Consider the following 14715-nt stretch of genomic DNA (forward strand, 5'->3'; position numbering starts at 1 on the left):
TCCACTAACCTGGGTTTTGAGGCTCTCCTACTCAACTACCCTACTGCAAAAAATTTTGAGCTGCTGTAAATTTAATGTTGTGTTTCCATGCCTTTTCCCATTGATTTAAATTGATAGGGTGCCCACAGTCTTTGGCCCATTTTATCATTGATTCTTTAGTTATTTCCTGTTCTGAATCCTAGCTTACCAACACTTTATATAATTTACCCATCAGACCATTTGGATTTCCTCCAGAGCCTAGAACACGGAACAATGGATGCAAGCTCCAGGAACAGAGGTTCCACCTCAGATTTAGGAGGAACTTCCTGATAGTAAGGGCTGTTCGACAGTGGAACACACTTCCTCAAAGAGTGATGGAGTCTCCTTCCTTGGAGGTCTTTAAACAGAGGCTGGATGGCCATCTGTCGGGGATGCTGTAATTATGATTTTCTGCATGGCAGGGAATTAGACTAGATGGCTCTTGTGGTCACTTCTAATTCTATGATGTAATGATTTTATAACCCAAAGTTGTTGTGCATGTGGATGCAAGTGAGATTGCTCTAGGAACCATCTTGTTGCAGAGAGGCTCAGACCTTGTTTCCACTACATTTAAATCTGGATCATGATCTGAGTTAAACAGGCATGGTTCCCACTGAATCCGATTTCAGAAATCGATTCAGAAAGGGGGACCATGCTTTTTGCCAATTTTTGCCCATTTAATCTGCATCAAAATACACTGGGAAAATGGGGTGTTTTTTGGGCTGAATCCATTTATTTAGAAATAAATCGATTCAGCCCAAGTGGGAACCAGATGGATTCGAATCGGAATCAAATCTGCCCTGGTTCCCACTGGCAGCCTGGCCTGGGGGGGGGCAGCTGGCATGGACCAGCCTCTCAAATTGAATAACTAAACAAACCCCAACTTTCTGTTCAGTAGTACATATCCTGGAATCTGGACCATCAGCTTTTATCAGTATCATTATTTTCTTCTGTTTCAGGCCCCAACTGCTTTGCAGAGACTACAGTCATTCCAGCAGGTCGAGAAGTGAAGACTGATGAGTGCACTATATGCCACTGTACTTATGAAGAAGTTACCTGGCGAATTGAACGGCAAGCTATGTGTACCAGACATGAATGCAAGCAAATTTAGATCTATGAATCTAATGTCTCTGGATATTTTTGTAAAACATTTCCATGCACCAGTTGATGTTTGATTAATTAAGAATCAGCTTCAACATGAATTTGGTTTGGGTTGCAAACAAGATCAACTATAGATTTCCCCCCCACAGTGAAATACTGTTAGTCAAAGAGGATTGTGATACAAAGGTTTATGCTTTATTTTAAAAGTTTAAAATAAATGTTTTGTATAGACACAGATCAAAATACTATGACTTCCTTGTTTGCCTGATCATAGGTTAGGATGCAAGTTATTACTGGGCAAGGCAGGGGGCAATAATAGGAAAGAAAAGGACTAGGACATAATTCCAGAGTTTACAAGAGATGTAGTGCTAACCGCTTGAGTGAGCTGAGGCTTATTTTAAACATTTAAAATATGATGGATGGGGAAAAATATTCATTAAACCAGCATGAATGAATTCCGGCAAGAATTTAAATGCTCTGTAATCTACTTGATATCTTGACTGATTTTAATTTTCTGATATAAAATAGTTCCATCTTTTGTTGCTAGAACTCAAAAATTGTAATTTATGGATTTTCAATTACTAAGGATTTAATGTACATAAATTTAAAATAAAACATATTTTGTGCTGTTCTTTTTTTAAAACTACTTCTGTTATGCAAGCAGCAACAGTTAAAACACATGCAATGTAGTTATAATGCAAGGCATTCTCAGAAATAAGATGCACACGATCTCTTGAAGGAAAAGGTGCCAGTCATTGTTCAAATTGTGTGCCCCTCCATACTTCCAAACACTGTGATCTCTCAACTAAGAAAAAACACATTTTCTTAGCCACTATGGATGTGGAATCTCTGTATACCAACCTCCTGCACAAGGATAAACTACAAGCTGTCAGGAACATCATTTCAGATAAGAAATTATCAGACTTAACCTCCAAAGTATGCCAGTTTGTTCTCACACACAATTATTTCACCTTTGGTAACAACATATGCCTTTAAATTAATGGTATTGCCATGGGTATGCACATGACAGCTCAGTATGCCAGTATCTTCATGGCTGACCTAGAACAACACTTCCTTAACTCCTGCATCCAGAAACTGCTCCTCTACCATTGACGATATCTTCATAATTTGGACTCATGAGAAGACTCATTCAATACATTCTACTAGAGTTTCAACAACTTCCACCCACCATCGGCCCTTCAAACCAATATTTTCTATGTTAGGCTCTCGATGATTATTGAGAGCTGGGGGGAAATTTTGGCTTTTTGTTATGAATATATATTTTCAGATATCCCACTTTTACCATTTTCAAAAATATTCATTTGGTCACCTTTATAAGAAATACTCAAAATAATTGCACTAATGTACAGACTTTTTCAGTTTTATAGCATATGGCCAAACAGTAAGGTCAAGAATGGATTTAATACAATGCAACAACTGCTGTTTAGAAAACACATTTTAAAAATAAGTCTTTACATAATGCATTTCATGCTCATAGAGAAAAAGAACTAATACTTACTGTTTATTGTAGATACTCTTGAAAATCATATATGCCGTTAAGGATTTGAAGAAACAATTAGAAATGAGGCGCAAATCCAGTGTGATTAAAGACTGTTCCACCATCACCACCTCTACCACAAATAAATGCCAAACAGTTTTTAAAAGTTTTAAGCATGAATTTCTGGTATCGCATAGCAGGGCCCTCATTTATGTTGTTCTTATGCACAACACACGGTTGCTAATTTGCATTTTGTAATATAAGACATATTCATCTCCTATTAATTGTACTGAAATATTATTTATAAATTTCATGTTTTATGTAGAAAAAACATTTTCTGCATAAAATAGCATATTTTAGCACAAATGAAGTTTGAACATTCTACATGAATGACAATATGGTAACTGGGGGGCTGGGGCTGAACAGAGCACCCTTAAGGGGTGGCCTGCAGCTGGCCCTTTCAGTGCCGGATCAAGGTCACAGCAACTACATGCTGTGGCCCTGGTCTGGCCTTTCCGTGGCACAAAAAGGAGCTGCAAAAAGCAGCTCCTTTTTGCCCTGTGGAAAGGGCACCATAGCCGCCACTGCTGCAGCTTTTCTGTGCTCTTTTGGTGCTGTTTCAGCTGGATGAAGCACCAGAGGATCACCGTGATGTCCCCTGCTGTGCAATTGGGTACATGGCATCACACCGGCATGAGGGTGAAGTCAGGGTGTGCATCATATGGATGCCATGCCCCCACTCTAACCCAGTGCTGGTCTTTATCGCCTGTCCATCGAGGTTGAGACTTCACAGGACTAGAAGTCACAGCTGATGGATGTCTGATTCCAGTATACCATCTCACCTTCTAGCTGGGGGAAAATATACATAGCTGTGCACTAGGAAACTGGAAAGAGCACCTTTCATTCTTTCTTTCCCTGCTGGGGAAATCACTTCTCCAAAGGTTACTTGCATTCATGTGATCACTGACATATCATGTCAGTGTCAACATTTGGCAGGGACAATCCCAAGTAATCCTCTGTCATCCTTCTTTTTCAGCTGGTTTTAAAATGTCCCTCTTACCCTCTCGCTCTCCCCCTTTGTCCACAGGTTACATCAATTGCTGCAAACTGAATTCAAACTGCAAATGTAGCTTGCACTAAATTAACTCACTAGGGTGGAGTCAAGAAAAGAGAACAGAATACAACCTTTCCCAGAATGCTCAGGGAAAAGCAAACTGCTGTAGCCTCTCCTAGCTTGCTTGTTCTTCCTCATTAATAACATTTGTCCTTGTGCAGTGGTGTTACTAAGGTTGGAGTCATCTGTGTGGTAACACATGGTGTGTCCGCCGCATAGACCTTATCCCATACCACACCATACAGAATCTTTAGTAATGTTTTTTGTACTAATATTACTCATAAATTGCAATCCCTGTATATCACTGAACATAATGGCAATAGTTGTAACATAAACAACTAGCAAAATTAAAATTATACTTTAAATTACAGTATCATATGCACATTTTAAATGTATTTACATTTACTTAGTTTAATGTGGTTAGAGTGAAAATTTGGTAAGATGAGAATGTTTTGAAAGAATTTAAAAATATTTTAAATTAAATTTTCAAATTTTCAAATTTAATTAAAAACAATTTATTAAAAATAGAAATGGAAGAAGTAGTAGTAAAAGAAGGAATGATACAATAAGCAAAAAATACAGGACATCCGCTGGATTTAAACAAATGGGAAAATGTATGGGAAATGTAACAAAATACACAGTATTGCAAAATCTATGGGAAAATTATTATAAAATGTACTTCTGGTGGTATTTGACCCCAACAAAAAATTCAAAAATATACAGAAATAATAGCAATTTATGCTAGAAATGTAAGGAAGAATTAGGAATCTTTTACCACTGTTAGTAGTCCTGCAAAAAAATAAAGAAATATTGGATAATGGTGAACAACACAATAAATAACATATTAAAAATTAACATGCAAATGAAACCAGAATTTTATTTGTTAAATATGATGAATAAAGAATTGGAAACTAAATTTGGGAAAATACTTTTCTACATGACCACCTTGGCATGTAACCAAGTCCTAGCACAAAAATGGAAATCTGAGCACATATCTGAAAAAGATGAATGGCTATTAAAATTATTCGATCCAATGAAGATGGATAAATTAACTCAAATAATAAAGGGAAACAAATAGATAACATAAAAATGAATGGCAACTAGTACATAATTTCATGAGTAAAACATGGAAAATCTAAACAAAAGGGAGATAAAGGAGAAAAAAGAGGAAGAAAGGTAAGATAACAAAATAAATTATAGATTTTTTGGGGGGGTATTTTCAAGATAACAAGCAACAAAGGGAATATATTAATGATGAGTAAATAGGATTGAAACAAGACCTAGCAATATGGAAATATGAAAAATATAAATAAAGTAAGTTAATAATAAGAAAGATAGTATATTTAGACTTGGCATAAAGATAGAGGAACTTATAATAGTGGGAAACTTTATAGACATAATAACTTAAAAGATAGAAAAACAGCAAAGGAAAATCCTTTAGAAAATCACTATTAAGTAAAAAATGATTTATCATTACTAAATTATATAATTTACATATATCCTTAAATAATTAGGATAGGTTAGGAAAGAAGCATAGGCCCCAGATTAGTAAGAAACAAGATAGGAGCATATCACACGGAGCTTTTTGGAGATTTTCCGGCTCAGTTCCGACATGACTGCACTTCCAACAATGCGCATTCATGTCATAACATGAATGTGTTATCAGATGCCATTCCTTTCTATGGGAGCTCCTTGCGAGGTGCTTCCGCAGTGATTCCAAAGTGACCCCTCATTTGGGTAAAACCGAAAAGTGACTTCACAGGCTTCTAGGCTCACTTCGATTGCATTGCAAATTGGTCTGGTGTGGAAAACCACTCCAATGTCACCCCCTTGGCCCACTGCATCCTACTTCGTCATCCCCCTCCTCCTCCTTCATGCCATCTCACCCCCTCTGCCACCCTGCAACCCATCCCATCATCCCCTGCCTTCTCCTGCATCCCGATCCTGGCCCCAGTGAACCCCAGTGAGCTATTCCATCATCCCCTGCTTTCTCTTGCATCCCAATCCTGGCCCCAGCGAGCTAGCCCATCATCTCCTGCCTTCTCCTGCATCCCGATCCTGACCCCAGTGAACCCCAGCGAGCTATCCCATCATCCCCTCACTGCTTCACCCCATGAAGGATGACAGCTAAGGAGGGGGCAGGGAAGGAAGACAGCGTCCAGAGCCCCACTGAGCATGTGCAAGGGTGCCGATTCGAATCGTTGAACCCTCCAGTGTGGTAATACAATGTGCACTCACTCTCCTTTGCTTGAATCCACATCACATGACTTGCTTGGAATAGAACTGACCTCGCTTCCTCCTCAATTCGAAAGGGCAACAGAAAGACAACCAGGTGTGGTAAAACATCACATTTTAACCTTAATTCGCATTGCTAGACAGGAGTCACTCTGGATCTGGTGTGAAAAAAATTATGCCTTGCATTGCTAGAACAAGAGTGACTGCGGATCTGAGCTGCAAACCCCCCATGTGTGATAAGGTCCATAGAAAAATAGGAAGGCAATGATAGTAATTTAACAGGACAAGTAAGATAATAAATTGTATATCTGAGCTTAATAATAATCAAAAGCAAAATTATAACAACTGAAGTAGATGTGGTTAGCAATAATATACCAATAATAGAAAGCCAACAACAGAGGGAAAGATAAATTGGCAGATGATGGAAAGGAAGTAAGGTACGAATGAAGAAGAAGGTGTAAGAAAGTGATTAGGGGTTAGATTAAGTGAATTGATGGTGTGAGATGGGAAGTTGAAGTTAGATAAGGTTAGAGAAGATAGAAACTGGTGTATGGGAGAGAGGTAGGAGAGGAGGAAAGGAAGAAAGTTTAAAGAGGAAGGTTTATAGAAGATGAGAGATAAGAGATGGTGGAAGTAAGCGGAAAGAAACAGAAATGGAACAGTAGATGATGGCCACCTTTGCCAAATAAACCAAGGACAAGGAAAGATTGTAAAATAATATAGAGTCAAAGGCTTTCATGGCCAGTATCCATAGTTTTTTGTGGGTTTTTTGGGCTATGTGGCCATGTTCTAGAAGAGTTTCTTCCTGACGTTTTGCCAGCATCTGTGGCTGGCATCTTCAGAGAAATGCCAGCCACAGATGATGGCAAAACGTTAGGAAGAAACTCTTCTAGAACATGGCCACATAGCCCAAAAAAACCCAGAAAAATATAAGTATGTTTGAAAATATGAGTTTGTGTAAAATAGGTATTTGTGTAAGTTGTGAATGAGAAAATTGGGTATTGCATGTTATGTAGTGATTTTAAAATGTTTAATAAAAATTATTTTTTAAAAAATCTAAAAATAGGGGCTCTTCTTTCTCCTCCCATTGAGTCTTACCCCACTCACACCATCAATTCCACTGAGCTCCAGCATTTTCAAAAGACACAGGTGAACACCATAGCCCCTTTCTATCAAAAGGCAGATGTTTGGGGAGCAACAATGTTACACACACCCCTTAGGATGTCACCTGGTGTGTCCTACACACCCACACCCAGCTAGTGACAACCCTACCCTTATGACCACACTCTGATGTTGCTCAGGTACATGTGTCCCAGTTTTATTCTGTGTAATACTGAAGGCATGATGACATGTCCAGTCTGGTCCTTAAGAAAGGCCATGCAGATATATTGTACAATATAAAGTACTCACACATCAGGTGTATATCTATCATGAACTGTGCATGTTGCAAGCCAGTATTGCTAATCTAACACCCTGCACATGTATTGAGAAAGTTCTGTTTGTGTTCAAAGTTCAAATTGAATAACCCTTGGTGGCAAGCCATGATTTATTACTGTGCAATGTGAGAAACTGGCTGTCACTCTGAGTAAAAAAAATATGTAACTTGTCCTTAAACAGGCCTCTTGACCTTTTTTTTTTAACCATCCCATGAAGACTGTAATATTAAGCAGAAGAGCAGCAGATCAGAATATGGGTGTTGCTGAACCCTTTCTGTATGTTTTCGCATTTAGCTACCATCCCCATCCACTGCTCTCCCACATAGACAGAACATAAAAGTAATAATCCCATCCATCCATCAAGGTGGCCCATAAGAAAGAATAAATTACAATAAAAACATATAATTAAAAACATTCAAAAACAGAGACTACAAAAATTAAACAGAATTAAAGCCATTTAAAAGCTTGCTATAAAACATAGATGAGAAATATTACAGCACCATAAAAAACCCTTTTCTCATTAACAGTCAATTCTCAAAGGTAATGACAAGAATATATACAACTCTTTTCAGCATCCGAAGACTTAAAACAGTTTTTTTTAAAAAAAATCACCAACATTTGATATTATATTCCAGTAAGATTGAATGAAATATATAAAATTTGAAAAGATAGAAGCTGGCTCATTGTACCATATGTGGTGGACCTGTCCGCTTATAAAAGTGTTGGTCCAAAAATACATATAATAATTCAGAAAACTTATACATGCAATATCCTTTATCACCAGAGTCATATTTAATTATTAAATAAGCTATCCTAATATATATATAATAAAACTTTATTTATATACCACTTCTCCAGCAAGATCAAAGCGGTTTACAGTTCAGTCGAATATACATGTATCACATCATACCACAATATAATTATAAATACAAGTACAATTCCAATACAAATTTATTAAAAACAGCATATAAACAGGCGTAAACCCAAATGGTCATAATTAAGCATCTTGAGGTAAACCTCTATTAGGGAATAATTCTTTATAAAGAGTCGGGAGGGAATGCTAGCCGGAAGAGATGGGTTTTTGCTTCCAAAGGCTTCCAAAGTAGAACTAAGTCGAATCTCTTCCGGGAGTTTATTCCAATACATAGGAGCTATCACTGTAAAAGCTCTTTGGTGAGTTGATGTTAGTCTCACCCTAGGGTACTCGAGTAAAAGCTTCCCTGTAGTTCTGAGAGTGTGGGGTGGATTATGTAAGGAGAGGCGTTCCCTCAAGTAACTCGGGCCCAAGCCATATAGGGCTTTATAGGTAATAACCAACACTTTGTATTGAGCCTGGAAGCTAATTGGCAGCCAGTGAAGAGATCTTAATACAGGTGTTATGTGGTCCGACCTTGAAATTCCAGTGACCAATCTAGCTGCAGTGTTTTGAACTAGCTGAAACTTCTGAACCTGGTACAAAGGTAGCCCCATGTAGAGCGCATTACAGAAATCTAAATGAGAGGTTACCAGTGCATGTACTACTGTTTCAAGGTCCTTTCGGTCTAGGCAGGGACACAGTTGGCGTATCAGCCGAAGCTGGTACCAAGCACTCCTGGCCATCGCATCCACTTGTGATGATAACTGTAGGGATGAGTCCAGGAGTACTCCCAAACTGCAAACTTTGTCCTTTAGGGGAAAGTGTGACCCCATCCAGGACTGGATGACAAATTCCACTGTCTAGACTTGGGGTACCTATCACGAGTACCTCTGTTTTCTCTGGACTCAGCTTGAGTTTGTTTTCCCTCTTTCAGCCCATTACTGACTCCAGACAGGCATCCAGAGGAGAGATGCCATCCTTAGTCATTGTATCAGTCGGAGACATGGTGAGATAGATCTGGATGTCATCAGCGTACTGATAACACCGTGCTCCATTTTTCCGGATGAACTGTCCCAGCGGCTTCATGTAAATATTAAACAGCATGGGGGACAGAATGGCGCCCTGCGGGATGCCAGATGTCAGCTCCCCTTTCCGAGAGCAACTGTTCCCCAGCCCCACCATCTGGGATCTTCCCGAGAGGTAGGAGCGGAACCACTGGAGCGCAGTGCCCCCGATACCCAACTCTCTCAGGCGTACCAGAAGGATACCATGGTCTATGGTATCAAAGGCCGCTGAGATGTCCAAGAGCACCAACAGGGTCACACTTCCCCTGTCGATACCCAGACGAAGATCATTGACTAAGGCGACCATGGCAGTCTCGACTCCGTATCCTGCCCTGAAGCCAGTTTGAAATGGGTCCAGATAATCGGTTTCGTCCAAGACAGCTTGGAATTGAAAGGCGACTTCCCTCTCAATCACCTTGCCCAAAAAAGGTAGTAAGGAGACCGGTCTATAATTGCTCATCTGCAAGGGGTCTAGGGAGGGTTTCTTCAAAAGTGGTTTCACTCTAGCCTGTTTTAAGGCAGATGGAAATATACCCTCCCGAAGAGATGTATTGATTATAAGCTGTAATCAAGTTTTTATTACATCTCCTCCCTGAGTGGTCAACCAGGATGGGCAAGGGTCGAGAGGACAGGTCATCCTTTTCACACAGCCAAGGAGCTTGTCCACGTCATCGGTATTCACCAGTTCAAAGTGATCCAGTTTAATCCTGTATCCAGAGGCACTGGATACCTCTCCTAGTGATTCTGTCTAAAGACCACCGTCGAGATCAGCCCTTATCTGAGAGATTTTATCGGCAAAAAAGTCATTAAAAGCGTCACAGCAGGCTATAGTTGGTTCTAATAAAGGGCTCAGGGTGGCCAGAGGTTGAGTTAGTTCCCTAACCACCCTGAACAGCTCTGCTGGACGAGACTCTGCCGTTGAAATCCGTGCAGCACAGAATAAATTCTTTGCTGCATCGATTGCCACTCCATAGGAACGTAACATGTTCTCATGGAGTGCCTTGTCAGATATGCGTTGATGTTTCTGCCAGTAGCGCTCTAGTCGTTGCGCAGCCCGCTTCATCTGGTGTAGATCTTTTGTATACCATGGTCTTCTATTAGGAGTGGCCTGGTAAGGACGCTCAGGAGTGATATTGTCTATTGCCCCAGTAAAGTTCTCATTCCAGTTATTAACAAGGGTTTCGACTGAATCGCCATCGTTCCCAAACATAATTCCCTCTAGGGCTTCTTGGAACCTTTTGGGTTCCATCAGCCTTTGAGGGCGGACCATTCTAATAGGTCCTCCACCCCCGAGGGGTTTTTGGATTGCAGCCTTCAGCCCTACCTTGACCAGAAAATGGTCCGTCCATGACAGGGGGGAAATATCGTTCACTTCCACCTACGGATATTCTCGGTCCGAACTAAAGACCACATCAAGTGTATTACCTGCACAATGTGTTGGACCCAAGACCAATTGAGACAGGCCCATGGCTGTCATGGAATCCATTAACTGCCGAGCCGCACCAGTTGGATCTGATGAGCCGGCCTCAAAGGGGATGTTGAGATCCCCCAGGACAAGGAGCCTGGGGGACTCCAACACCAGCTCGGAGACCAGCTGTGTCAGCTCGGCCAGGGATTCTGTTAGGCTACAGGGTGGACAGTAGATCAACAAAATCCCTATATACTTTCATTGGCCTTTAGGGTCAGGTAAATACACTCGATGTGTCTCAGTTTCGAGACCGAGTTCCTGGTCAAGGTAAGATGACTTTTATGGACCACGGCCACACCTCCCCATCGCTCACTTTCCCTAACCTGCTCCTTCACTACATACCCAGCTGGGAGAGTTTTAGCCCAGGTCACACAACTATCCTCCCCCAGCCAGGTTTCTGTGATGCATGCTAGGTCAGCATTCTCATCATCTAATAGATCATATATAATGTGTGATTTATTTTTCACCAACCTAGCATTACATAGGAGCAAGGTAAGGGTCTGTGGTATGTTAGGGATGATCCTCAGTTCTTTCAGGTTAACAGGGAGACTGGAAGACGGGATGGATATTAAACATCGATCTCATCTTCCTCTAGATGTTTTGTTCAGCCTGTTAACGCTATATTTCCCCATGCCCCGCACAACTCTTATTGGTGCTCCCTGAATGATTTTGGTCTTAACATCAATACCAGTACCCTCCTTTTTCATAACAACAATTTCTTCTACATTGTTCTTAAGTTGTTGTACCTCTGGTAACTTTGCCATCATAATATATACCAATATAAGGCAATAGATGGAAAAAAGAGAAAACTCTAATATTGCCAGTTTAAATGGTGCCATAAATTAAGTTAGATTGCACAGCTGTTAATCAGCTGGCTTCTATATTGGCAAACAATAGTTGGCAAGCAGTATTGGCAAACAATTAAATAAAATTAGCAATCCAGTAGTGCCTAAAAAGAATTCTAAATGAGATAGAGCTATTATTATTGTCTTCAATCTCCCTATTAATATCAGCAAGAGTTCCTCTGATTCAAGATGTTTTAGATCTAATCAGTGTCAGACTGCAATAAAATTCTTAACCTCTACATGGGCGCGACTAAATGTCCTCGCGCAGGCGCGCTCTTCCCCGCAGGTGCTGGCGTCTTCAGGGAGCCGGCGGGCCGACTTTTGAGGTTGCCGCTCCCACCGGCGTCTCCCCCTTCTCAATGCTGTGTGGGCACAGATCGTGTCCTCCTCGCACGGGCACGCTCTTCCCCGCAGGTGCTGGCGTCTTCGGGGACTAATATATATATTAGTAAGTATGTATGCAGTGAATTTCTATGATTGTCACATACAGTGGTGAAAGAATATATTTCTCAGAATTTCTTCAACAAAAGACATAAACATAAGGAGCCCTGGTGGCGCAGTGGTTAAATGCCTGTACTGCAACCACTCGCTCAAAACCATAAGGTTGCGAGTTCAATACCAGCAAAAGGGCTCAAGATCGCCTCAGGCTTGCATCCTTCCAAGGTTGCTAAAATGAATACCCAGATTGGGAGTGCTTAAGTGCACTAATAAGTGGTATAGAAATGTACTTGCTATTGCTATTGCTAACTTATAACATGTCAAATAGTGGTATAAAATTATGGAAGTGTTGGACAAATACATTGTTACCATACTCGAATCTCCTCTTTCTGAATATGCGATTTCATATTTTCATATTTGATATCTAGCATCATGTATGTTTTTGAGAGGTCACGATGACCTGTGGAACTCTAGGAAGTTTCACATGGAAAATTCAAGCTTGTCCAAGGACATGTGAAAGATCTAGATAGTACTAAAAAAAAGTTAAATAGGTTTGCTGAGCACTCCGTTCTCCCCTAGGCATATAGGCATGCAGTGGGGACTGAACACATCCCATCGCAAGGCAGTTAAGTACAATACCTCCTCACCCCAGGCAGTGTCCCTATACCCTTCCTATCCAACTATTCAGGGGTTGTCACAAATGCAATAAGTGTTTTGTTACGCCAGTATTAAAGCTATCAGAACTCCAGAGTCCTCTTGTTAATTTCTTTGGAAAACCATCACAACTTTGTAATACTGCAGGATAGTACTGTACCCCTCAAGGCTAAGAAATCAAACATAGCTTCTTTGCTCACAGTTTGCCCACAGACCCATTGGGTCTCTCTCACTCACTGTGTCGCCCTCAGACTCTTATCTGGAATGTCTTTGGAATCCTCTCTTTAGGAATGGTTATCTTCAACCCCTTTAATTCCCAACTTCAAGGTGGAAAGAAGATATGTTTTATGTAGTATGATGAACAAAATGGAGGTCTATGAAGAGAGCAATTCTGGATTGAGATTTTGTTTTTGATTACAAAAAGTATGGATATATTTAATCTATGTTTTATAATTTAATTGAAAAATAATTTCCAATTTCTCGCTGTCTGACCTCTCACATCTTTCTTTCTATTAGTCTTGTATGGTTTTAAAAATTGCATTGGTTTTGTGTTTGCGTTCATCTTTGCAAATCTCTAAAATAAAACTCTTTTATTTATTAAAACCAGAGTCTTTTTTCAGTGAGTACTGTTATACATAGATGGAAAGAGCCCCTTAAGTTACCCACCTCTTGCAGACATCCTTTTGAGCTAGTAATTCCCCTCCCCTAAATACCAAGGAGAAACTGACACTGCTGGTGCGGACCCCAAGTCCCCCCACCTTTTAGGGTAACAAGATGATCTTTCAGGGAATATTATAGACCATAACCTGTATTTTACTTGCTCCATTTTGTCTTCTACTTTCCTTTTCCTTCTGACATTTCAAAATTTGTGTTAGTAGAAGTGTGGTTTTCAGTGGGAATATTGTTGTGCCGCATTAAATCAAGATATAAAAATTCCATGCTTTTTGAGCAATTTAATGCTGATATCGGCAGTGACATCACAAGGCGGTGGTGCAATCTGCACTCTATTGGGCCCTCTTCCCACTGTGAGGTGAGAAGGGGCGAAGATCAGAGACAGCCAAATGTGTCCAGTTTTACTTTGCTGCAGCAGTGAAGGTCTCCTCATGAGGAGGCTGCTGTTGTGGGAAAGGTAAAGGGATGAGCATTATCTTTTGGCTGCTGTCCCCCTCCCTCCAGCAGCCTTCTCCTACACTGGATGACACCAGGGGTAGGGATGCCACCGATACCTGGTGACTGCAAGTTATTGGAGATGGCTGCCTAAATAAGGTTGGAGCTGAGAAGCAGCAATTTAACAGCTTATATACTGCTTTTGAAGAAAACTGGAGTCTGTTTTGAAGTTTCCAGGCAAGGATGGTTGAGAGATTCCAAGGATGTACTATGTTAAAATATTTCAGAGTCAAGCACTCTCTACATATGTGTTTGTCTGTTCCATTGTACCTAATTTATATATTTGAAAATAGACATTTCAGAAACACTGTAGAACTTCTGTACTTTTTCTTCACTGATCTTGTAAAACTCTATTCCTAAAATATAACCAAAGAAAATTAGAAAGGCAAAATGATGTCATGTGAAGTGATTATTACCTTTGAACCTCACTTTAAAGTGTAGGCTAACTGAAATACAGCACAATAAAAGGTAGTTTTGTGTATCAAGCAGATGGAACAATTACTTCATCCATCAATCAAAAAGGTCTGCCCCATTTTCTCCAAGATATTCAGATCATTATGGAATATACTTCTAAAGGTTTCACTGTGTGCTAATGTTCCGTTGTCACTAAGCAACAAGGAAACTCTTTTGCTCACTTAGCAACATCATTCCTTTCCTGGTCTGCTGTTTTCTTACATTAATATTTTTAAATGTACAAAAGGAGATCCTGGCTTTTCAATTGTGACTCTGTGCTTTTTGCTGAATGATCTCTAATTTTATAAGAGCTGCTGGATACAATCAGAACTCCCTCTAATTAGAAACAATATTTCAAAAAAATTGTG

General features: G+C 40.1%; 1 protein-coding gene across 3 annotated transcripts in view; it reads left to right on the forward strand.

Moving 5' to 3' along the window:
• VWC2 (von Willebrand factor C domain containing 2) overlaps positions 1–6806 on the forward strand; it is a 68152-nt gene extending 61346 nt beyond the window's left edge. The window contains exon 5 of one of the 3 annotated variants that reach the window (XR_016281906.1): positions 978–1064. Coding sequence is in view for 2 of the 3 variants with exons in the window: in XM_089532461.1 (XP_089388587.1) it covers positions 978–1129 (152 nt within the window). In the remaining variant the exon portion in view is untranslated. Of the gene's footprint in view, positions 1–977 lie in introns of all 3 variants that reach the window. The other 2 variants (XM_089532460.1, XM_089532461.1) reach the window with 2 other exon arrangements.
• The last annotated feature ends 7909 nt before the right edge of the window (positions 6807–14715 follow it).

This window comes from Sceloporus occidentalis, unplaced genomic scaffold, assembly GCF_023333645.1.
Source record: "Sceloporus occidentalis isolate IW3139 unplaced genomic scaffold, rSceOcc1.0.p SCAF_7, whole genome shotgun sequence".
Classification (NCBI taxonomy): Eukaryota; Metazoa; Chordata; class Lepidosauria; order Squamata; family Phrynosomatidae; genus Sceloporus; species Sceloporus occidentalis.